The sequence below is a fragment of the Pararge aegeria genome, chromosome Z (genome assembly GCF_905163445.1).
Source record: "Pararge aegeria chromosome Z, ilParAegt1.1, whole genome shotgun sequence".
Lineage (NCBI taxonomy): Eukaryota > Metazoa > Arthropoda > Insecta > Lepidoptera > Nymphalidae > Pararge > Pararge aegeria.
In genome coordinates this window covers 13833745-13857700 of record NC_053208.1, presented here as the reverse complement: position 1 = coordinate 13857700, position 23956 = coordinate 13833745, and the positions used below count along the sequence as shown (strand labels likewise).

Sequence of the window (23956 nt, the reverse complement as noted above, 5' to 3'; positions counted from 1 at the left end):
GAGACTGTAAATCGAGCTCTTGAACTGAAAAAGGAATGGCAACAATAATATTGTAATATAATTACTTCAATAGGGAACATCCGATGGACTGTTCATTTATGGAGCTATGAAAATCGCAGCAACATATTTAAAACATGGTGGATCAATATAGAGCAAAATTACATGCGACTGTTGATAAAGTTCTTAGTTAGATCTCAGATATCTGAAATGTAGGAAGACAAACTTTTGTCCTTCTAAATAACACAATGTACCTGCAGCGCAATCATAAGATTTTTTACAAGAGAACACTGGGAGAGGTTGCTTTAGTTAATAAGAATAGATTGAAGTCACCATAGATTGCTTGTAACAGGACTCAATCAGAGTGGCAGTCTGCGACGCCATTGTGTGAATAAAAGGATCCAACTATCCAACAAAAAAACAAAAGACTGTAAAAAGAAAAGAAAGTGATTAAAAGATAAAGTGAGAAAAGACTGTAAAGAAAATTTTACACCTAGTTTGCCTCTTTGCTTTGTTTTTAAAGCGAGAGAGAAGGATAGAAGAGCTTATTTTTTGTGGCTCGCCAAATAATAGAAGCCTTGCACTTGCTTTTTCTAAGGATCTACCAGGATCATCAATTAAATTATTATATGCAAAAAAAATATCTTGATACTGATTTTATCATCTTCAGTATCTTGCCACAAGAATATGCAATATGGAACTTGGAATATAATAAAAATCATTATTCAACATTAGAATGAATTAATGATCATCAATTACACTTAAAGACAAAATAACTGATGATAGGTGTTATGTAAACTGCAATCCATCTTATGGGCATACACAATGCTGCTAGTGGGTACCACTGATGTTCTATAGTTAACAAATAGCGCAGAAAAACGAGATGACAGAATTCTGCATGCGATGAAGTAACGATTTAACCACAAAATAACATGCGGTCCTTCAACAAGAATATGGACCTAACTAGTTAACTAAACAGAAACATATGCCATAAACCCATGTCAATAGTAAAGTTTAAAATACTGATACGACAAAACGGAACGAACGCTTTGCCACCATAAAAGTTTATACTACTCTTTATTTTCCTTACAATGACTAAAACGGTAAGTTCTACTTCTGGGGGTAGACCCGCAATAGATCCTGCTTCGACCGCAGGTGTGAGCGAGGAGTCTTATACCGCAATAGAACCAAACAAAAACAGCGACTGTGTTTTAGAATCAACTTGCTTAATATTCTAACACCTCTACACACTTAGCACATCGATGACAAGAATCGCTTAAATTATTTAATAATTTATCTAAGAAAAAGTAAATATCCTAAAGGTAGGTGTGTAAAGGCGTTGCATTGGATTACTACGACCAACAACACAGAGAACTAACATTATTCCTACGGCACCCATAACACCGTAAGCACCGTACATCTTACACAAACGGAATGAGAGAGTTAAAGAGAAAGCTTAAAAGTAAATATATCGCAGTATATGCGTATCTTAAAAATAAACATTATATAAAATAAACACAAGTCAACTTCTTAAAACAATCGCTCGTGAAATAATAAAGTTTAGGAATACATACTTAAAACAGCACATAGTGTACCTAGTTGGTTTTAACAATAGATAATGTTTCAAAAAGACATATTTGTAAGTTGAAAAAAAAAAAATGTTCACAGCAACTGTTTCAAGAAACTAACTTAACATCAGGTAACGCGCGACGCACATCCTACTTATAAGCATACGACTAACAAAAGGTTGTGCTGGGCGTCGGTGGGAATATTTGCCGAACATCCCGCGATCAATAAATAATATGTCACATATTTCAAAATGCAGGTTGACAAAAGACGCGCGGAAGCGTCGCGTGCGCACGCACGCCGCGCGTCCTCTGCTACGCGAACGATGGCACAACTGACGACGACGGACGCTTTGCGACCGGCCGACATAAAACAAACCTCTCTGTACACAAAGCTTAGAAAAAATCTTTTACACAATAAACAACGGCAAATATAAATCGCTGTCTTATTGCAACAAAGAAACACAGCGGTAGAGGCCGAAATATAAAGAGATTTTAAAGTTTATGGTCGATTAATGTAATCAAATAAAAATAAGTTTAAAGCATTAGGTGCAATGAGTGTTGACTCGGCTACGAACGTAGCGATATTTCTTTGGCTTGCAACGCTTCGCTAACCCCCACCCCCAACAGCGCGAGCCTCCCAACAAACAAAACTGTACTAAGCTAATAACGCTAATGCATAATCACAACTTTCAACTCATAATACCACGATGCACAATAACTACAAAAATAATCAGACATTAAAGAAGAGGCGCGCGCTGGTTTTAAAACGGCTGCTTCAATTTAGTGTACATTGGCAACTGGTAATAGAATTTCAGAGCGTTGGCTCTGATTTATCTTGGGAGTGGGTGGTGGGTTCTCAGGCTATGCGTGACGCTTCGCATGTAATGCCAGATGATCGGAGCGAGAGAAGCAGCGCTCGCAGTGGCGGCAGCGGAAAGGTTTCGCTCCCGTATGTTTGCGGTAGTGTCTAGTCAATTCATCTGATCGTGCAAATCGCCACTCGCAGCCTTCCCAAGAACACTTGTAGGGTTTTTCACCTGAAACATACAATTTAAATATTAAAGCTCAATGAGATAATAGGACAGGAATATTTAATGGAAAAACCTATAACAAAATTCTGGAAATTATAAAATAATCCAGATCTGGTTGTACACAAACATTATACATTAGGGTATGATATGTATAATATAGCTTTTATGTATAATTGAGAAAATTAAAATCCAAACGGATTATATAATGTTTTACTGAATTTCATTATAACACTAGCTTTGTTTTTTTTTCCTTCTATTTATCTGTTGGTTGCGTGGTATGTGTGCATTTGTAAAAAAAAGAACATTGTTATTCACGCCATATATATATACATATCCCCGCCATTTTTCTACGATATTTTTATTGCTTTATTTTCAAAAAAAGAGTGTTTCAAGTTTCGACAGTACCCTGCCAGATATTTTAAATATATATTTTTAAAAATAAAATTATATTTTTTGAATGCCAAAATGGTGAAGTGGTCAATATAAATATTCCGCCGAATACATCTGGAACGGGACCTTCCACCAACACTAAAGAACAAATTCTAGCAAATTTTAATAATTGAATTATTCAAAATTTGTAATTAATATTACAATAAATAATTATTTCAATAATAATTAGTTTAATATACCTACTCAGGAATCAATGATACTAGGTCTAGCTTTTTTAATGTTAACATTAAGCTAACTGTTTCAGAATCATTTGGAGGTTTCATATTATGGGATACAGTCGGTATACAACTGTTGATAGTGAGGTATCAAAATACTAATGTGATACTGTTATCATAAACCCACACTCGTGTTTGAATACTCTTTTTTATACAACAGTTTCATAAATAACTATAATATTATTTAATATATTTAAATTATTTGTTATTTAAGTCGACTAGTAATTAGATATCCCTTTACCTGTATGGGTGCGTTTGTGTGCTTTGAGATGCGAGCTCTTCGTGTAGACCTTATCGCATGCGGGGAATTCGCATCGGTGCACGCGACGCCTGGGGTCCGCAGCAAGCGCGTGAGGGTGAAGTCGCGGTACATGACGTCTTATAGCCACCGGAAGAATAGTCGGATTTTCTGCAACCGCATATCGTCATGATCAGTCTCAGGCTGTTACCTCCCTAATTATAAACGTGGCATAACGTTAACGGCAGAGGGTTATGTAGTATTCTGGTAACTCTTCAACTGACTGCATCATTCAAATGTCAGAACATGAGAACACCGCGGAACTATTCAAATTTATATTTTTGTCTTTTTATTGCACAAAGCGGGGTTTATGCTAAAACATTTTCAACCAGCTTTTATTTGCGTTTTAATCAATTAAAAAATCACTTTCTTCAACGGTGAAGGAAAACATCGTGAGGGTACGTGCATGCATGAGAGTTCTCCATAATGTGCCCAAAGGGGTGTGGTGTCCACCAATATTAATAGTCCGGTAATGTGTTGTTATGACGAAAGTAGTAGTAGTAGTTAATGTAAGCTTAGATAGTTGTTTATTTAATTTTTAGTCTAAAGAAACTGACGTGGTAAATTTTAGTAAATAAAGGCACCACATTCAAGTAGCCGCCTAATGATTATAATCACAATACTTTATCATGTTCGGATTGCTACTGCAGGCAGGGGCTAACTTGTAGTGTACTATACAAAGAACTAGATAGATAATTAATATCACCTTTTGGCTCTTCACAGTCGCTGATGGATTCGATCTTCACTAGTGGGACAATCGGGGGCAAAGCTGGTAGAGATGGTAGTGATGGTACTGGTGGTGCAGGCGGTAATGGGGGCAATGGTGGTAATGATGGTACTGATGGTACCGGTGGTATTGGTGGTAATGCTGGTAATGCTGGTAATGCTGGTATTGGTGGTAATGCTGGTAACGCAGGTAACGCTGGTAAAAGTGCTTTAGGTGGTGTTGAAGGCACCGCTGAAAGCCATTCTTGTTCTAAATCTGTACATCTCCACCGCGGCTCCTCTTGAAGGTACCTCTCCATTTCGTAGCATGTCTGAAACAAGTGAACAATAAACTTTTATTAGATTATCTTTATTGGATATTTCTTATTAACGCAATCTTTAGGAGTTACCATTGCCGCTGGCAATATGTGAAAATATTGTAACATTAAGGTTTCTGCAAAAGGCATATGACGGTAAGAAAGAGTCGCAAAAATAATGCATATATAAATAATGTATAATACTATAAAAAAACGTATTTTTATTCGAAAAACAGATTGGTTTGGATTGATGGATCTATATATCTATATATAATCTATAAAACATTCAAAATTAAGCACTTGAACTTCTAAGAACTCTGCGTATATCAAGTATTTTGTGATTTCAAACTATCAGTTGCTTAGTAAACAATATTTAAAAGGTATTTCTTAATTTAAATTTTAAAAACTTTAATACGGGGAAACATGACATTAATTTTTTTTTTTATAATTCTTTTTTTTATTGATGCCTTTTGATTAATGCAGGATTTGGAGTGGTAAACCAAGCTCCATACTTTAAAATCTGTATAAATAGCAAATTATGGAACGAAATAAATAATATGCTCTTTATTGCGTACATAAAAACGCTGTCAACATAAGTAAGACCAAGAAGCTCATTGTGTTGGTAAGAAAAAGGAATCGGGTGAACTTTTTATTCGTCTTTGAATAGGTTTAATCGTATAGATACGGTACTTACTGCACAATACCTCCCACTATAAACCAACCCACGTTTTACTACAAAGGTCAACGGCCTCGTTCAAGGCAACACGGAAGGTATAGGGCACAGTGCCTCTCTAAACTTAACGGTATATTGCGTACTTCAAATCTAACGTTTTAGTAAACAACCCTCGCTTTCTGGCACTGGGGTTTAAGATTTACGTAATCGATGCACATTGCAATGTCGAATTACGGGTGCTTTATTCATTCTTGCGACTTAATTCAAAATGCTTCGGTGCTTACATATTACAATAGAATTAAAATTATGTTATGCAAAATCTTGTTAGGGTGTAGTTAGTACTTTATTTAGTCTATTTTTAACCCAGAAAATTACTGTCAATTAGACTGGCAAACTCGCGGGAATTTACCATTTAAACGAAATCTAAAATGGCACAAACGACACAGTCCGTAGACACCTAATGGAGCTAATAAATGACTCGCAGTAGAATGATATCCGACTCGGTTTCAAAGCGTGGGACGCAGCCAAATATTTCACCCATTATGTCACATCAAGTTCATTGAAATGATCTAGGCAACCTCCTGCATACTTAACACACACACGTGCATATACTTTGTACTTTGGTGGAAGGAAGTTAAGTACTAGGCAACTCCTGCGTAATAATTATTATAGCACAGTGGCATTATAACTAATCATCATTCATAGCCTATAACAGTCCACTGCTGTACCAAAGGCCTCTCCCAACGGGAGGTTTTGGCCATGATCGCAATAGATGGGTGTAATAGTAAAGAGGAAGTTGCGGCCCGTGCGCCGTTATTTATTTATTATTTAGTTATTTTACATCTTGTTAGTACGTCAGGGCCACTTACACGAACTAGATTGAACTACATAATTTATGGAATATATTATACAAGACATGATATTAATAAAGTGTACAATAGCGACACTGCGAATATTGAAGTTAAGGTTATATTCCCTTAGCCGTCTTGTACAACACCCGCGGGAAGACGAGGGTGGTGAAAACTGTATTCGGATCTGCCATCACAACACAACACACTAATAGTCAGATTAATAACACTTGCGCGTGGCAACAATGAAGTACCCGAACAGATAGCGAGTAACAGTTGCTCTCAGTACGTAAATAAGGATGCTATGATTTGATTCTCTATACAAATTACAATGTGCCGGTACAATTTGAGCTATCTGCTTGGAAGACACTGTAGGAAAGTTGCTTAGCCATGTCCATAACAGTTCAAAGTAATTGATACATTTTTTATTTGAAATTGCAAGGCATCTTGGTAACAAATGTGCAGTTAGCGTCTAACATGACGTGTTTCTTGCTCGACATTAAAAATAAAAAAATGAACTATACAAGGTATAGCTGACTTACTAGCTTACTGTCAACTTCCCTAGCGAGTTGAGAGAGCTGTGCTTATTTGTTAACATTTAGAAGGCGCAGAGTACGTTCCCCGGCAATGTAAGAATTTACAATATCTGTATTTTTACTTTTTAACGTTAACATAACAGTCATTAAAAAAATAGTTTCAAATTGTTATGACATATAACATATATAGTTAATAACGTGAAATCGCCAAATAATATTAAAATAAGCACGAAACATAAAAAAATATCACTCGCATATTTGTTTGTAAAAAACATATAAAAAGAAGCAAATAATAAGTTTAAAATAAATCGCTAAGTTACACAAGCTATATCAAGGACACATTTGGAAATGGGAAATGTAGCTTTTGCGATATGAATTCGCAGTCAAATTTATAAAAATAAATTAATATTCGCAGAAACTGTTTCGCAAAGAAACTGAGTCTTTGATTATTTGCTATAAAAACAATAAGTTCGACCAGCGGTAAATATAAACACAAAATGAGAAATAATAATAAAGCATCCGGAGCATAAGCACAACACAAATAATGGAATTAATAAAAAATGTAATAAAAACGTCAATAAAAATAATTTCCAAAATCACAAGCTTGTCAACGATCACGATATTTTAATATATATGTAATTTACATTTAAATAAAAATTATGTTTTTACCACTACTGTAAACTCTCTGTAAAGTCATCATCTAATTAATAATCAGATAAAATAACATGATATAGCATTATCATATTTTTATGACAATCACGTATTACAATAAACACAATTTTTCGTAACCTAAAACAATCCTTGTAATACGAATTCGCATTGCTATAATACGAGGAACATTTGCAGCCATGTACACTCGCATGGTCATATACTGGGCGAGCTCTTGTATGTCTACAAGTTGCCGGTTGAGTAAAGAGTATTTATTGTAAAGTGTAATAATAATAAAACTTACAATAGTACATATTATTTAGTACGCGTCATTCATTACAGATTTAACAGAGTATTTATTTAGTAGATTTATCATTAACTTCAAAGATATGAAGAAAAATATCTGTTATAAAATTCAAAATGATTCAAATTTACGCTATTTTGATAATACCAAATTTGTAAGATGATTTTTTTAACAGTTGTCACGTGCGCGATTACGCTTTTTAATAATACTAGCTGACCCGTGCAACTTTGTCTGCACCAAATCGGTTATTACCGGAAAACACAAATTATGTGTCATTTTCTAAAAATGAATCCTAGCTAGATCGATTTATCGCCCCCGAAACCCCCAGTTGTACTAAATTTCATGTCTCGTTAAATCCATAAAAATGGTTGCAGCCGATTCTTAGATTCCAATTATATATATACAAGAATTGCTCGTTTGAAGATATAAGATTATATATGTACAAGAATTCCTTGTTTAAAGATATAAGATTATATATACAAGAATTGCTCGTTTAAAGATATAAAATAGAGAAGTATTAAAACCAACAAAGTTTAATTATTGTAAAAGCACAAAACACAACATATAATAACTAGCTGTTGCCCGCGACTTGCGAAACTGCGTTTGATTTTGTTTGTTGATGTGGCATTAAATTTAGTTGTAGATCTAAAAAACATTAAAGTATGTAGTATCGCTAAGCCTTAAATGAGGGGTTTGCTGCTGTCCGCTGAGGAGTTCTGTCCTCTATCTCCAACCACAGTTTGGACAAAATTAAACACATATAACCTCTATAGTACAAAAAATAATTATTTAAATCGGTTATAATTTGTCGGAGTTATGGTGTAAAATCGTCAAACACTCATCCCAAAGGAACCGAGCTTAATGTCGGGATAAAGAGTATCCTATATTACTTCTAGCATTTCCAAGAATATGTGTACAAAGTTTCATGAGGATCGGTTAAGTAGTTTTTGCGTGAAAGCCTAACAAACAAACTTACATTCACATTTATAATATTAGTAGGATTACATGATCACCAAATAACAGATTATCATCCTCAGATTACGAAAATCGCACAGCTAAGCACAGGCCTCTTCCTCTCTTGGGTGACAAGAAATTAGACCCGTAATGATTAACCTAAATCGAACTAAGAACAGGTTGTCAAATTCAGTCTTTGGCATAGAACGATACGAGTACATGAGAATTTGGAACGTCCGCTTAGACCTTAGACCATCAATGCTGACCCAATTAGTTAGAAGGTTAAAACAAAAGTTGTTTTAAAAAGTATATATAAAATCTCTTTAGTAGTTAAAATCAATAATATAAAAAAAAACGGTTTCGAAACGTGTAAAGAATCCATGCGATAATCCGCGCACCTGCCGATTGTAACCACACTATGTAAGCCGATGACCAACAACCATAGCAGTGTTTATTCCCATGCACGTTGACAGCTTCGTATTTTACGCAAAACCGCAATTCCCAGATACTTGAACATGGCCACCCTACAAAGTCTTCCGTTGCGCGTGAGCGACTTTCACAACCGCCTTTCGAAGTTTCTCGCACTTTTCCACGCTTTAAGACAAACGAATCGTGCATCGAAACGCATTTTTCACTATCTCATAGTATGGTAATCTTTAGCAACGAAGCCTTGTAAAACGAAACACCTACCAACTGGCAGGGATAACGGGAAATAAGATGGGATGAATATAAGAGTATAATGTAAGGTAAGGTTCTCATTCGGAGAAGAGACCAGTGTCCTGTAGTGGGTCGGATATGGGTTGATGGTTAGGTACTCATGTGTTAGTACAATGTTACTGTTATGTTAGCTTAGTTACTTTGGGTAATAAAGAATACATTGGTGGCTATTGTTCCCATATCCCAAAACGTAAAATGGTAAAAAGATTTCTGTATGTAGGCAGTGGCGTTCCTAGGGTTTTGAATTTGAGCAAGCCCAGTTACCTAAAGGAAAAATTTAACTCATCATGTAAGTCACCATTCTTGTGTGCTAAATATCAACAAATCTTTGAAAAACACTACGGTTAGGGTCAGCACGCGAATTATGATAAAGAAGTTTCTATGCAATGTTTGCCAAAGAAAAAGTAATCATAGTAATCACAAGTGTTTCTTTGAGTTCTGCTCTCTTTAATTCTTATGATACCTGGTAATTTATGTCGTAACCAGCCGCGTTCCAACCATTCTTTTCATTAGAAACAAAATATGCAAAAATTTACCTATTGTTCGCCAATTATTTTTTGATTTCGCCACAGAAACAATTTGCACACAAATTGAGCTCATATTTAACAATATTTACTATAATTTGTAAAAAAACAAACCAGTAAAAAGCACTATTCAACTCAAAAAAACAATAATAAACTCCTAACATAACTAGTCTAATCAATAATAATGAATCTGTCAAGTGTCAACTAGTTGTAACGCAAACAATAACACGCGTGAAGTTGTTTCAATTCGCTCGCTTGTCATCTTCACTAACTTCAACTCGCAATCTGGCATTTGATCTCCATACTAAATTATTAAATAATCTAGATTGTCTCTGCTAAATACATAGAAATTTCTATGAGAGAGAGCAGTAAAATAAAAGCCCCATATAAGCAAATGAGTGTAAGCGAGACAAAGCAGGGCCTCCGATCGCGTACGAAGACACGCGAAGAGCGCGATAGTGATAGTTCGGCGCAGCGCCGCGCCTTTCGGCTGGTTGCTACCACAGAGTCTACCTGCCAGAGTAACGTAGTGCTTGCAGTAAAGTAGACAAAGAGTATATACATTATTAAGCAAAAGTTAAAACATTGTATTTATATCCTCATAGCTATCAAGTTTAAATTATTTTGTTAATGTAATTTCGGAATAGTCGAGAAATATTTAAAAGAGATATTTATTGTAACGCAAGCCCGGCTTTTCGGCTTGTATGGTAGTACCGCCACTGTATGTAGGCCTGTAATAGTTTTAAATGTTTGTTCTACAGAATTGGAATCAGTTAGTACATATGATTATGTGGTTTAGATGCATAATTATTATCTTCTGCAATTACATTGAATTGTAACATCTGATTATTCTAGTAATATAGGCAATCTATTATTAAGCTCAGATGATGTTGACAGCTTCGGTGACCGAGTTCGATTCCTCGCACCTATTTAATTTTAATATCACCAGATTAGCGGCAAAGGAAAACATCTTGAGGAAACCTACCTACAGCCCTTAGCCAGCGCGGACTACTAGCTAAACCAAATCTCATTATTCTGAAAGGGAACTAGAGTGCCCAGTTGTGGGCCGATAATGTATTGATCATGATCTTCATTATGAATTATCATAATAATAAAGATTGCCTGTAGTAAACACGCACTATTTAAAAAATAAATTCTTGATCTGTGTACATAAACCCGTACAACGGGGATAACATCGGATTAGATTATTAATTAGGCAAAATATCTCTGAAAATTTTCCTCGTTGGTCTAGTGGCATTTTCAGCTACCGGACCGCAAGGCCCTGGGTTTGATCGATATTTAATTTTTCTTTTAATAATTTTCAGTACCAGCACAGAGTTCAAAAATTGGCAGTAGCACCCATGTCTCTCGGAGGGCACGTTAAGCTGGGCCTATGCTCTAAAACCACTTCTTCTATGAGAGCGGTCGATTAGTGAATGTTAATAGGCGGATGATGATATCCTACAAATCAGGGGGCTGTTAAAATTATTGTTGCAGAATTATAATCCTTGTTTTCGGTATGCAAAGGTTTGGCATATAGTTAGTTAATTTGAAAAAATACTGCTGAGGCGAAGAAATACGGAAGCCCAAGGACTTATTTTAATGAACTATAAGTACCTGATATAAGTACTATCCTTTCATTAGTATACCGTCTAGTTTGCCCCATTTATTCTGATGAATTCAAAGAGACTATATTGCACAGCGGACTTTGCAAACTATTAGCAATCAGTGCAATAGTTGCAATAGTATAAGCAGCTACCTACCTTAATAATAACCTTCAAGAGTTTCGTGTCGCCGAGAAATCGGCTTATTGTTTTGAACTAGCGGTCTGCGCGACTTCGTTCGACTCTCAAAGCCAACACCGTCTAAAATTTCCAAGATTTTTTTTCTACACAAATTTTCATCCGCTATTCCACACAATCACGACCCTCCACGTCGCATCGTCCGTTTCTTTACTTTACCCCACCTGACATGAATAATTAATGTCCCCTACACCGGTCCCATACAAAATATTCACATTCTCCCAAAATCAATAATAATATTCAAATATTAATCAATATATAATCGTCAATAAGTAATAATTTGATTTTATTTGAAAATTAATTTATTTTCCTACTCATAGATGAAATCCTTTATAACACTGTACTTTATAAGCTATTTTGACCCGAGTGTTATATTTTATACGATACTTGCCAAATTTGAAAACAAAAAGATAAAAAACAGCACAACACTTAATACTCATAACGTAAAAATTGCATTAATAGCTATTTATTGTACACTCAAATATAATACATACCTTAACGAACGAAACGAAACACAAAGCTTAACCTATACATTGCTAAAATCTCTCGCAGGCAAGGTAGTAACTGGAGTGGTAATCTATTTGGTTTAGAGTGATTTTCAGCACTGATCCTCTTAGTTATTCTACTATCTATATGTTCATGTATGTAGTTACCTAAACAGAAATGTACTCGTAGTTAACAACGGAACGCCTGCATTGAACCTATTGGTTTAGAAGCTTCAGTCCTTGTCTATGACACTCATTTTGTTATCCGGTGAACAAACAATAGGTAATAGATGCACAAAAAATCTTTTGAGCGATTTCACCGTTGTTAACGTTTTTAGTGAACGTAAATAATTTTAGTTAAAGAAACAGGTCACGATTTTAGAGGCCGCTTAGGAGCCGTTTCGGTTACTAGAAGCAATAACTGCTAAACGGTCGATACTGTAACTTTTATTGAACAAATACTGAATGATCTTTTGGGGTTTAAAAATATCTTTAAGATGTGTTTATTCGAAAGAGGCCGAGAAATTTTGGTTGAAGCGGGCGGTAAGAGGCGTGTTGTGTTTGGTTTTATAAATGTTTAGTAATTTGGTAAAACCGTGAATCACGGTCACGATACGCCGCAACTGTTGGTACGAATTGAAATACAAATCTCTAGTATGCAGTGGGTATGCTACATATTTCATAGCTTTGCGTAAACCAGTCTTGTTCTCCATAGTTGGATAAAAGGATACACGTAAGTCGCAGTTTTTTTACGTAATATCCCGTAAGTCACGTCACATCCTGACAAACAAACAATGAAACCGTTTAAAAATAATAAAAACAAACGCTAAAAAACTTTGTGAGGTTGAAAAAATTATTGCTATATTTATTGAAAGGAAATGAACATGAATAGTAATAGTCTTCATAACAATGAAAATGACCATATGAAGTATTCCTAATTGGCAATTAGAGCGATGGAAAACAATAGAGGTTCATTCATGTACCTATATATTATGAATCAGTGCCATGCGATGTATGAAACAAATGTTAGCGATGAAACAAATGAACGCACCACCACATCGCATAGTTAACTTTTATTTCATACCTGACAACTAACACACAACTACCTATCTACACAACACCACAAACCAACCCACGAATTGGTATCATTTCCGCGTTCCTGTTTTTGATTGTTCATTCATTATAAAACATCAAAGTACTGTGATGTTTGCAGATGTAGAAGAGAAAAGTTCTAGTGCGTACGAAAAAATCCGTAAGGTCTTTAATTGACTTGAAATTTCAACTTACAGGGCTCGGGTCTCCTCCCACAATGAGAAAGGATTTAGTAGTCCACTATGTTGGCCCAGTGCGGATTTGTGGACTTAACACACCTTTGAGAACATCATGGAGATCTCTCAGGCATGAACGAATGAATGAATGAATACACTTTTATTGCATACCACATAAACATATAGAAAAATTAAAAGTAAAAATTTAACAAAAAATATACAATTTGGCAGCCTTATCGCTACATAGCGTACTCTTCCAGGCAACCAAAGGCGTAAAACACAGCTCAACAAGAGAGGTAGGTGGTGCATATAAATAAACATATATATTTGCACAGGTAAATAACTATATATACATATATACATATAATAAGCTTATAATATGGCATATGGCATGCAGATTTCCCCACGAAATTTTCCTTCACCGTTAAAGCAAGTGATTCACATAACTTAATATCAGATCGCTAGAGCGAATGAGGGCCGTGTTCATTACGTTAGTTTTATTTGTGTCCGGTCCTTGGGAGCAAATACGCTAGTCTACCTATTAGTTCAACCTCGCTTTATTTAACCTGTAATCCCGGTATAGGTTACAAGTTCACGGTGGTTTTGGTACAACAAGTGGCATAGATTACTCCTTGCATAGTTTTGTGATAGTCCCAACGAATTTGTCGGACTCATGCCTTCCGTTTAGCAGTTTATAAAAGGTAAGCTTACAGAATAATTCTATTATAATATTAAGGATTACTTAAACGATAAAAAAGCTTGGGTGTGAATTGCTCTAGCTTCATAGATTAATATAAATTTACTGTGAGATGGTGATAACAAAAAAAAATACCCGGCTAAGTTTGTTGTGGACTCTTCTTAGACCAGGGCGCGTTTGGAACCCTCGTAGCTTTAGGTTTAAGTTGGCGAACAAAGTTGTGTTAACTTTGTTCGCCAACTACAATGCGAATAATACAATTATGTAAACATACATAATTGTAAGCCTGTGATAGGCCTACATGAATAAAGAAAATTTGAATTTAGTCTTATTAATCCCAAGTGAATATCCAACAATGCCCATTCAGCATTCTATAATATGCTACTGTAAGTTATTATACTCGTAACAACGATGCCAAAATGGAATGTAGATGGAAATAAAGGATAATAATAAAAATATGTTACGGATGAGCCAAATTCATTCTAAATTATGGTATTTTTGACGGTGACTCATCGATGATGCCGGTTCGTAGGCCCTCTGATAGGGTTGGCGCAACTATTTCTCGATTTTTTAAATATATTTTAATTTAATTTAATTTTAATTATCGGATTTTTTTATGTTATACAATACAAAAATCGCAAGAGAAACCCGTCTAAGTATTTTTATATCCTGACACCTTTGGTAATTTCATTTGCAAATTTTTAGCAAAACTCTCTATTCATAGTTATTATTGTAATAAAAAAACTATATAATTCATTGTAGGGAGTGCATATTCAAATACAAATTCCAACATCTAATAATGAAAACCGGAGGATGCGTAACTTCAAAGCCATTTTTCTAAATAACTATTTCATAATGTACCTAATGTAAACACATTTTTTAGTTTATTGTAAGTTACCAAAATTGCGAGTTACCAAAATTTACTAAGAGAAATACCGTCTATTTATTTTTACAGTTTTAGTGTACAAGCATAAATCATAGTTTAGGTATACCCCCTTTAGAAGGGGGAGTCCCACATAACCCCCTTCCTGCACAAGGGTTTGAGGTAACAATAAAGCTTTTCCACCACTCAAATATAAAAAGTTTTAAAGCATAAACATGTGTGCTAAGTTAACTTAAAATAGAACTGAAGAAAAATATGGGCCTATTACTAATAAAGAAAATAAAAGGGTCTAAGCACATTTTTACTGGCAGCCCTTACAAGGCCCAGCGGTCACAGCCCGGAGCGGTGATAATACACGCAACATTCACAAATAAAAGGCACCACAGACTGTGTTCATTTACAAGAATTACAAACTTCCAAAGAAAAACAAATATACTTGCAACAGTATTATCAGCAAAAGTAATCAAGCACGTTCCGTGTTTTTTACTCGAAACAACCAGCGATTCATCTGTTAAATTGTATCGCTACTGAATATTATAATATAAATTATGTGGCGAAATATTCATAGAGGATTTTTAAAATTAGAAAAAATTTACATACAGCCGAATTGAATTAGATGTTTGTGTGATTATTGTAGATGCTTAATCAATGAATTAATGAAATAAATAGCTTAATTAATTTAAACGCTTCATCACATCACTTTTGCATACAAATTAAAAAATACTAGTCCACAACATCGTAAGCGAGGAAATTTTGATGCGTATGTTAATATCCGACCTCTGAACTACCTCTATGCAAAAAAACACATGTCAATCATTTGCTCTGTGAAAATTTATCCCACAGGAACCCTACATTCTCCGGAATATCAAGTAGCCTTTGTGCTCTTCCAGACTTTATATCTGTCTCTGTGCTTAATTTGATCGAAATCAGTTCAACCAATGTGGCGTGATGAGAAGGAAACATTCACCCAAACTTCCGCATTTATTATAAGTAGGTATATTAAGAATAGGTTGTTAGAATAGAATATAAGGCGGAAAACCGCAGAAAAATATATGACTTCAAAACCAACGGGTAGATTTTAAATCCTTTTTGGTGTAAACAAGCTAAAGAACCATAATGAGAATTTCAGCTATTAAGGTCTCATTCTCAAATAAATAATTACAATTCTACAAGTTATTCTTACTTTATTTATTTGGTTACTTTATTTATTTGCGTAGATGCACAAATAAATATTATAAATATATATTGTATTTTTCTAAAATCCTATAATCTATAGTTAGGATGTCTGTTGTTTAAAGCTAACTTGATTTAAACGTAAAGCGCTGATAGGCATTACACAAATGCGCCGTCTTTGGTCTGTCGTCGCCTTTACAGTGCGATCTCATCGTCACCCACTTACGTGGACAGACAAGGCCGCCGCTGCATTTCGTGTGATAAAAACCACAGCCAGTGTTGTCTTAAACATTTAACGATTTCACATAAATGCATACACGCTCGTATAGATTAGTCACACTCGATACTTTATTGCAAAATGAATGCACGTCCTCTTCGAAACTGACAATGCTCAATGTTACTTTCAATGGATAATTTCGATGATGTATCATCAGTATAACCGATGTTCAGTTGGGTAAAAATATGGGCAGTAATTTCTTTTTTTTTTAGTATAGATAAATTAAAAGGAAACAGAAAGTTAAAATGATTTGCGAAATATTAAGGTCGATTTTCGAACAATATTTAAGAATGAGCCTCTTTAAACGAGGATTCAATAATCAAATTTACATGAATTAAACTTATTTAATCAAAAAAAAAACATACGAGAAAAAAACTCCAAAATTTTTCGAAAATTCAAAAGTTTATGTTCTTTGATCTTAGTGAATTACTTCTATTTTATGTTGACTGCGTTCGATGTGACTTCGACGTCCTGAAGCAATTCAGGTAGTAGGTACTCTCGTTCAAAAAATCCCTATTAGCTCTATTTCTCTTGCTGTTCTTGAGAAGCCGAGAAACAATATTTTAGAGACTTAGCAACAAGAGTAAGCTGCTAGATTTTAAAGCGAATTGAAACAAAAGCTCATTGGGATGATTTTGTTGCACTATCTAAAACAAATTTTCGTTGTTTTATGGAAAGCAAATATTTGAGAATAACCACCACAAGTGAAATTATTCCTTATCTTACAACGATTTCATTGATATAACAAGGTAGCGTCTGCTATTCCATACACAATATACCCAGACCCATCGCGTTGCGTCGCTCGCTTGGACAATTACTTTGTTTGTTCGCTTCTGAGGATCGTGGCGCAATGTTAATTAAGTCCATAACCTTACTTCTGAGCTGGCCTCGCAAATAATTGTAATTCCTGAGATTAATGCTTTCAAAGGAACAAAAGAACTTACTCTTCAGCCTCATTATCAGTAGTCAAAGCTCCAACAGTCCAATCAAACCGATCCTGGACATTTGAAGGGTGCTTCGTATGCACCTTTGATATGGATATGAGAATGTGTCAAAGAGCAATGACAAAGGTTGTCGATAGCACCTACCAGCAAGCTATTCTTAGCAAACGAGTCACAGACAACGTTGTCTGAGTTACTTTGATTTCTAATTTATGGAAAACTCTATAGAAACCTGAACGTAACACATATAATTTATAGACTTAACAAAATATCTATCTGGCTAAAGCAAAACAAGTGATTCAGTTTCAGAATAGTGAAAACTTTTGTCTTGAAGCTCTACTACAACTAAGGTATTTATAGAAAATCTTTATGTCATCAACATATTTTCAATAATGGCAAAACGTATTACCGGTTCTTCGTGATGATAAGAATAACCTATTAGTCTTTAAGGCACACTATTTCTGAAAGTTTTTTGTTGGTGTATCCCTATTTTATATATCCCCATTTTATGTTATAAAAGAGGGATACACCAACAAAAACTCTTTCTGATTCATAACAAGACTAAGATTAACTCCAACGTGACTTTATCCACGTGGAGTTTCGGGGTAAAAAGTTTCTCATTTGTTAATTTTTTAATCTATATTTTTCGATCTTTTAACGCGGGAAACATTAGTTTTCCGAGAAAAAAAGGTATATTCTATTTCGCTGCGCAAAATAAAAGATTTCTCTATGCAAAAAGGAAAATTCACAATTTATTAAGGGTTCTTGGTGATTCTTCTTTGAAATAAAGATATCTGGTAAGTAGGATTTAATAAAGTAATCAGCTTATGTAGGACAACCGCTTGCCTAGAAGATGACGGAACCACAATTCCGATGATATTTCTGTGAAATTTTAATTTAGTCTATACTAATATTACCACACATAAAATTGTGTTCCAAGAGATATATATATAAATAAAGAAATTTGGATGTTTGTTTTGTCTCACACGCAATTCAACTCTCTCCGAGTTAGAGTCGCGAAAGCAAGGACGAGGTACTCGGCTAGAGAAGAGATAAGTTTTCTACAAAAATAATGCTTAGAAATATCTGGCCGCGATGAAAAAATCAAAAGACTTTTAAGTCAACGTTATCGTAGGAAAATCGCAAGAGAAAGTCTTCGTTGCGCACTGGACAGGAAACACGAGTGCTACTAATCTGTTTAGCCTCATAGTGTAGATAGATAAGACTATATAATATAAAGGACTGAATGCGAATATAACGCTACTTGGAAAGGCATTTTAAGAAAACGAAACGATGTACTACCAAATAGTTATAAAGTATACCTACTAGTTTTTTAATGTCATCGAAAGTGGTTTTAAAATAAGCTTTAGTTTATGTAGAGATGTGTTTAGAGATTAATAACAGCTCCTTTCTATGAATGTGAATTTTTGTTAGCCTTGTTTATAATAGGTACGACACAGTATTATTGTGTATGGTATTCCCCACCCGGTACCGTTTGCCTTGTATTTGTCTATTAATAATGTTGGTAAATTTAAATTAAAAAATTTTTTTTTTGGTTTTTTACTTTGTAACAACTAAGCGTCATCAGGTTCTCGGGCTCGATAACCAGGTCGGGCCAAGAATTAATGGGTGTTTGATTCTCATTATAATTATATGAGTACCTTTAGTTACCAAACCAGAGTAAGGAAATCGGCACTGTCTAAAACCGTGCCTAGGAGATCTCTTTAAGTTTTCGTTCGCCTTAATAATCGTTAAAGCCTAAAGGGCTTTAACGATTATTAAGGTTTTTGGCTACTAACACTGAAGAAACGTCAAAGGTCTAAGCCCTTAATTGCCCTAAAAAATCCGACAGAAAAGCCATCATATGAAACAATTATTAAAATATACATTACATTTCATAAACAGAAAACACGCAGCCTTTTGATTTCTAACAGGCACAGTGCCAAAACACCATTTACTGGCTTGTTTGTCTTTTTTAATCCGCAAGCGTTTCAAAACTGCTTCACATTGAATGGAATTCCAATTCTCTCAGCTAGTAAAAAATAGATATAGACCTCTCTCAAAAAGAGCGTGGAAAATTTTGATAGGAATATTCGCAATACATTTTATACGTATTGGTGGTTACTAATTAAGTTCATTTATTTATTGGTTACGATAAAATCACTGTCGGTCGATATTATAGTCGAATCTTTTCAGTAGAGGCGAACATAGTAACATAAAAATCCAAATCTTGGATTGTTTAGCCGGCGTAAATTGGCCATACTTTTTACTGCAGCCTTTTGTTCTTTTTTTGGTGAAAATGGTTACTTTCGGTTTCAACCTCGCCCTAGAACCTTAAGTGGTAGCTATTAAGATAAAGAGCAGGTATCTTTGTAGTTGTCCTCAATATTAGATTTTATGGCAAAGGCAAATGGAGCAGGTTGTCCCGTGTAGTACGAGTAGGTACCTACTGGCAGCATGTATCATCATTTACGCCTGTCATAAGTCAATGTGTGCTGAATACGTTGGATATGCCGCCTTATACAATAGGTATACATTTTCCAGTTGTGGGAATCGAACCCACGGCCTTGGACTCAGAAAGCAGGGTCGCTGCAAACTGCGCCAATCGGCCGCCAAACAAGTCAAGTCAAGTTAAGAACAGCTAAGACTAAGCAAACTGATTTGGCCAATTTTAACCTATTTCTTTAGGTGTATTTAACCTATTTCTCAACTAGTAACGAAATGTTATCGGAATAAGAATATTTCTTTAAATCCTTGATATTTTTTTACATTACTGCGAGACGATTATTATTTACGTTCAGCGTAGGTACAACGTAAATAATTCCGTTTTCATTTAACCCTACCCCGCGCTTTCCCCACTCACCGTGACTCCACCCAGGTGGCCTTAAGTGTGATAATTTATATAGAAACCTTCCCAAGAGATACACTTTCCTGCAGTTTTTATTCGCATAGAACACTTGGAAAGTCCTATTCAAAGATTAAAGGATTAAAATTGGCCAAATCAGTTTGCTTAGTCTTAGCTGTTCTTAACTTGACTTGACTTGTTTGGCGGCCGATTGGCGCAGTTTGCAGCGACCCTGCTTTCTGAGTCCAAGGCCGTGGGTTCGATTCCCACAACTGGAAAATGTTTGTGTGATGAGCATGAATGTTTTTCAGTGTCTGGGTGTTTATATGTATATTATAAGTATTTATGTATTATATTCATAAAATATTCATCAGCTATCTTAGTACCCATAACACAAGCTACGCTGACTTTGGGGCTAGGTGGCGATGTGTGTATTGTCGTAGTATATTTATTATTTACATGATTACAAAAGTCAAAAACCTGGAAAAAGGAAATGTTTACCTCCGTTTAATATTACACATTTATCATTTGGAAATAATAACGACCCGTGCGCTCTTTCTCGAAGAGTGGATAAAATTGTGCGAGATGATAACTTTTTGTCCTTTCCCCGTGGAGAAAATATCTCCTGCCCATGCTAGCCGTGCAGAAGGACTATCAGAACTTTTAATGCCCTATAGAAACGAGAAATGCCCAATAAATGGATTCTGTATCTAAGCTAATACAGCTGTTTAAGCATTCGTTTTTCAGTTCCGGATCACAAACAAGCAATCTCAATATACTCGACACTACTCGACGTTTACTCAACAATATAATTCGTTAAAATATATATCACCCTTACTGAAGAGATTAAAAAATATCGCTCTCTGCGTTGCAACATCGCTGTACGCTGATGACTTGCCTTGATTGATTTATGTGAAAATACAAAAACAATATTCAATTAAAATCCACCATGTTAATTGGTTTTCGGAACCATCAACGTACCTATACAAAAAACAAATCCCGACACTATGTAGCCAAACCCTTCGGAGTGTTACTGTTCAATTTTCCAGCATCGCTACTAAAACTAAAAACGATTCGATTGAGATCAGTCAAGACGGTGTACGTTCTCATTATTTACGACCTTAGTCAGCGAAACTTTAGCCTTACACACGAGAGGATCCTAGTTCGTTTCCCGGTGATGTGAAAGGGTATATACTTATAGAAAGTCCCCAGCGAGCGTCTGTAATTCTTTATGTTCAGATTTTTTTTTAAATTGAAGAACCAAAGAATGGCCTATCTTATCGTAAGCGGAAAATCCTCGCCTATAAACAGAGCAACACTTCGCAGGTCATGCTAGCGACACCTCGTGCAACGTACCGCCCTCACACGGGCATATTGCTAACCTGACCGTAACATAGCATTGCAACAAAGATGCTTAGCGGCAGAATTAACCATGAAGGTTGTATGTACTTCCCCAGACGATTTCTGTCACAAGAAGCTCAAGTACTCAAATGCGAATTAACAAGTAAATGTTTTTTTAATGTGTTTTTGGTGTGGTCTCCTGCTATGGACATCTATAGAAAGATTTGGGTATATTTATAAATGCCTTATAGGTGCTTATTAATAATAAATATTGTAATTTTTGTCGCCTTGTCACCATTATATAAACTTATTACCGGCTCACTACAGGGCACGTGGGTCTCCTCCTACAGTGAGGAAGTGATTTCAGCCAAAGTCCAGAACGCTGGCCAAGTGCCGATTGGTGGACTTGACACGCCTTTAAGAACATTCCTCACAAAGTTCACATATAGCTAAGAAAAGTCACAGGTGCGTGCCGGATTCGAACTTGGCCCCTCCGAGAGTCCTAACCATCAATGCTTGAATTGTACCCGTAACAGACGCATAAGATTCTTGCTCGTGACTAAAGACGAAGGGTTCTCTATTTTAAAGTAGTAACCTTTCGAGAGAAAAAAGTTTTGCATAAATTCACCAAGTGAATGTAACATTGTATAAGAATTCTAGATAAAAGATCACTTTTTTTAAACAAAGAAAAAAAAAATGTTTTGTTTCACAATCACAAAAAGTATTTTTCACGAACAAAGTTCGGAAATTAGTTACTCGCAAAGTTTTTCGGGCAATGACCGAATCACCATAAAATTGCGTAACATGAAAAAAACTCCGGTTCAATTAAAAAATACCCATAAAACTTGACTATGACTAATGAAATGTTTACGTGAAATGTTCAGAAGTCGGTAAATTATAAAGTTTAAAAGCCACCGACAGAGTCAGCATAATTGCAGCACGTGAGAAAACTTGCAGCATCTAAAAACTTGTTTAGGTACGTTAAAAGTATTACATGCCTACCTAACTTTGACGACTATGAGAGACGAAAATTAGTACGATGAAAATGAAATGGTTACGTGAATCAGCATAAATGCAGCCCGTGAGAAAACTTGCAGCATCTAAACGAAACACTGGAATGGATAAATTAAACGAAAATATGCCTAGGTACCTAACTTTGTCCTCTATGAGAAACGACAAACATCGAAAAAAAATTGTGAGCTTTCAGTAACTTTGAAAGGGTCCTTAATTTGTTACAGCACGAAAACAAACCGCAAAAATAAGAATTTAAATACCTTACTTAGATGTTTAAAAACAGTAATAAAAATGTTTGTTTTTTGGGTGATTCAAGCTGCTTTGAATGTCATTAATTATAGAGGATAAATGAGATTCGTTGCGTACATACACCGTGTTTTTTAACAATTAAAATTTCAGTTAAAATGTTGTGATGATAGGTGTGACTATGTTAAGTCACAATCGAATTCCATAGCAAAATATAAATAAACCTACTAAAGAGGTTTACTGGTTAACTTACTATGAGCTAAATCAATACAAGTTCTTCACGCAAACTTAAGGGAGTACCTACTTTTAGTAGTGATAAAAGATCAGTTATCTATTAAAGTAGATATTCCGTGTTTTACGTTTATTGTCACAGTAATTATCCGCAGTTTAATCCAATAGCTCTAGGCACGTGCCGAATCTCTAATAGGAGACACGGATTTAGAGCTTAGACCATCCACAGTGCTCCAATACGGGTTTGCAGGATTTGCGATTATTACTAGTGATAATACCCGGTACGCACGGTTAAACATGTTTTGCGAGGCACAAAACACAAATTTCCCAAATCCAGGCTGGTATTGATAAATTATTGACAGAATACTCCAGTACCTAATATTTTTGGACCCAAACGTAAATCTAAATCGGGATTTTTTGGACCCAAACGTAAATCAAAATCGGGATTTCGTGATTTGTAGTCTTTAATAAAGCAGCGAAGCAGTTGCATTAATCAGTTTTTTAGTTTTTTCTCCTAAGTTTGCCCTTGACTGCAATCGCACCTGGTGGAAATTGATGATGCACTCTAAGATGGTAGAGAGCTTCAAACATTCAAGTATTGCAATTATATTATACCCATAGCTCTTATTGGTTTCTACGCGACATCGTATCGGAACGACAAATTGTTTTTTAGGTTCTAACCAAGGACCGTTTACAACTGCGCATAGAGGGCACTCAAAGTGGTTGTAGGATTTTTTAATGAAAGAAACTTAACACACCTATTATGATGTAGATACTATAATAGTTTATCACACGGCTTCCGAAAGAGTATGCATGTTATACAATCGCAAATAGATAGAACTATGAATCCATAGTGTTTATGTTTGTTTGCAAGTTTCCCTAAAACATATAATAAATGCCGTTAAAGATTTGGATGTATGGGATATTATTAGAATTCTCTCATCATCACAGTAACACTGACTGTAAAG

At 35.2% G+C, this 23956-nt stretch overlaps 1 protein-coding gene across 1 annotated transcript in view; it reads right to left on the bottom strand.

The window, feature by feature from the left end:
* Window positions 1-751: 751 nt before the first annotated feature.
* LOC120636156 (Krueppel-like factor luna) overlaps window positions 752-23956 on the bottom strand; it is a 116880-nt gene continuing 93675 nt past the window's right edge. The window contains exons 2-4 of the mRNA XM_039907488.1: window positions 4266-4596; window positions 3503-3670; window positions 752-2602 (exon numbers count right to left, since the gene is read on the bottom strand). Of these exons, the coding sequence (XP_039763422.1) occupies window positions 2427-2602; window positions 3503-3670; window positions 4266-4596 (675 nt within the window). The 3' untranslated portion in view covers window positions 752-2426. The remainder of the gene's footprint in view (window positions 2603-3502; window positions 3671-4265; window positions 4597-23956) is intronic.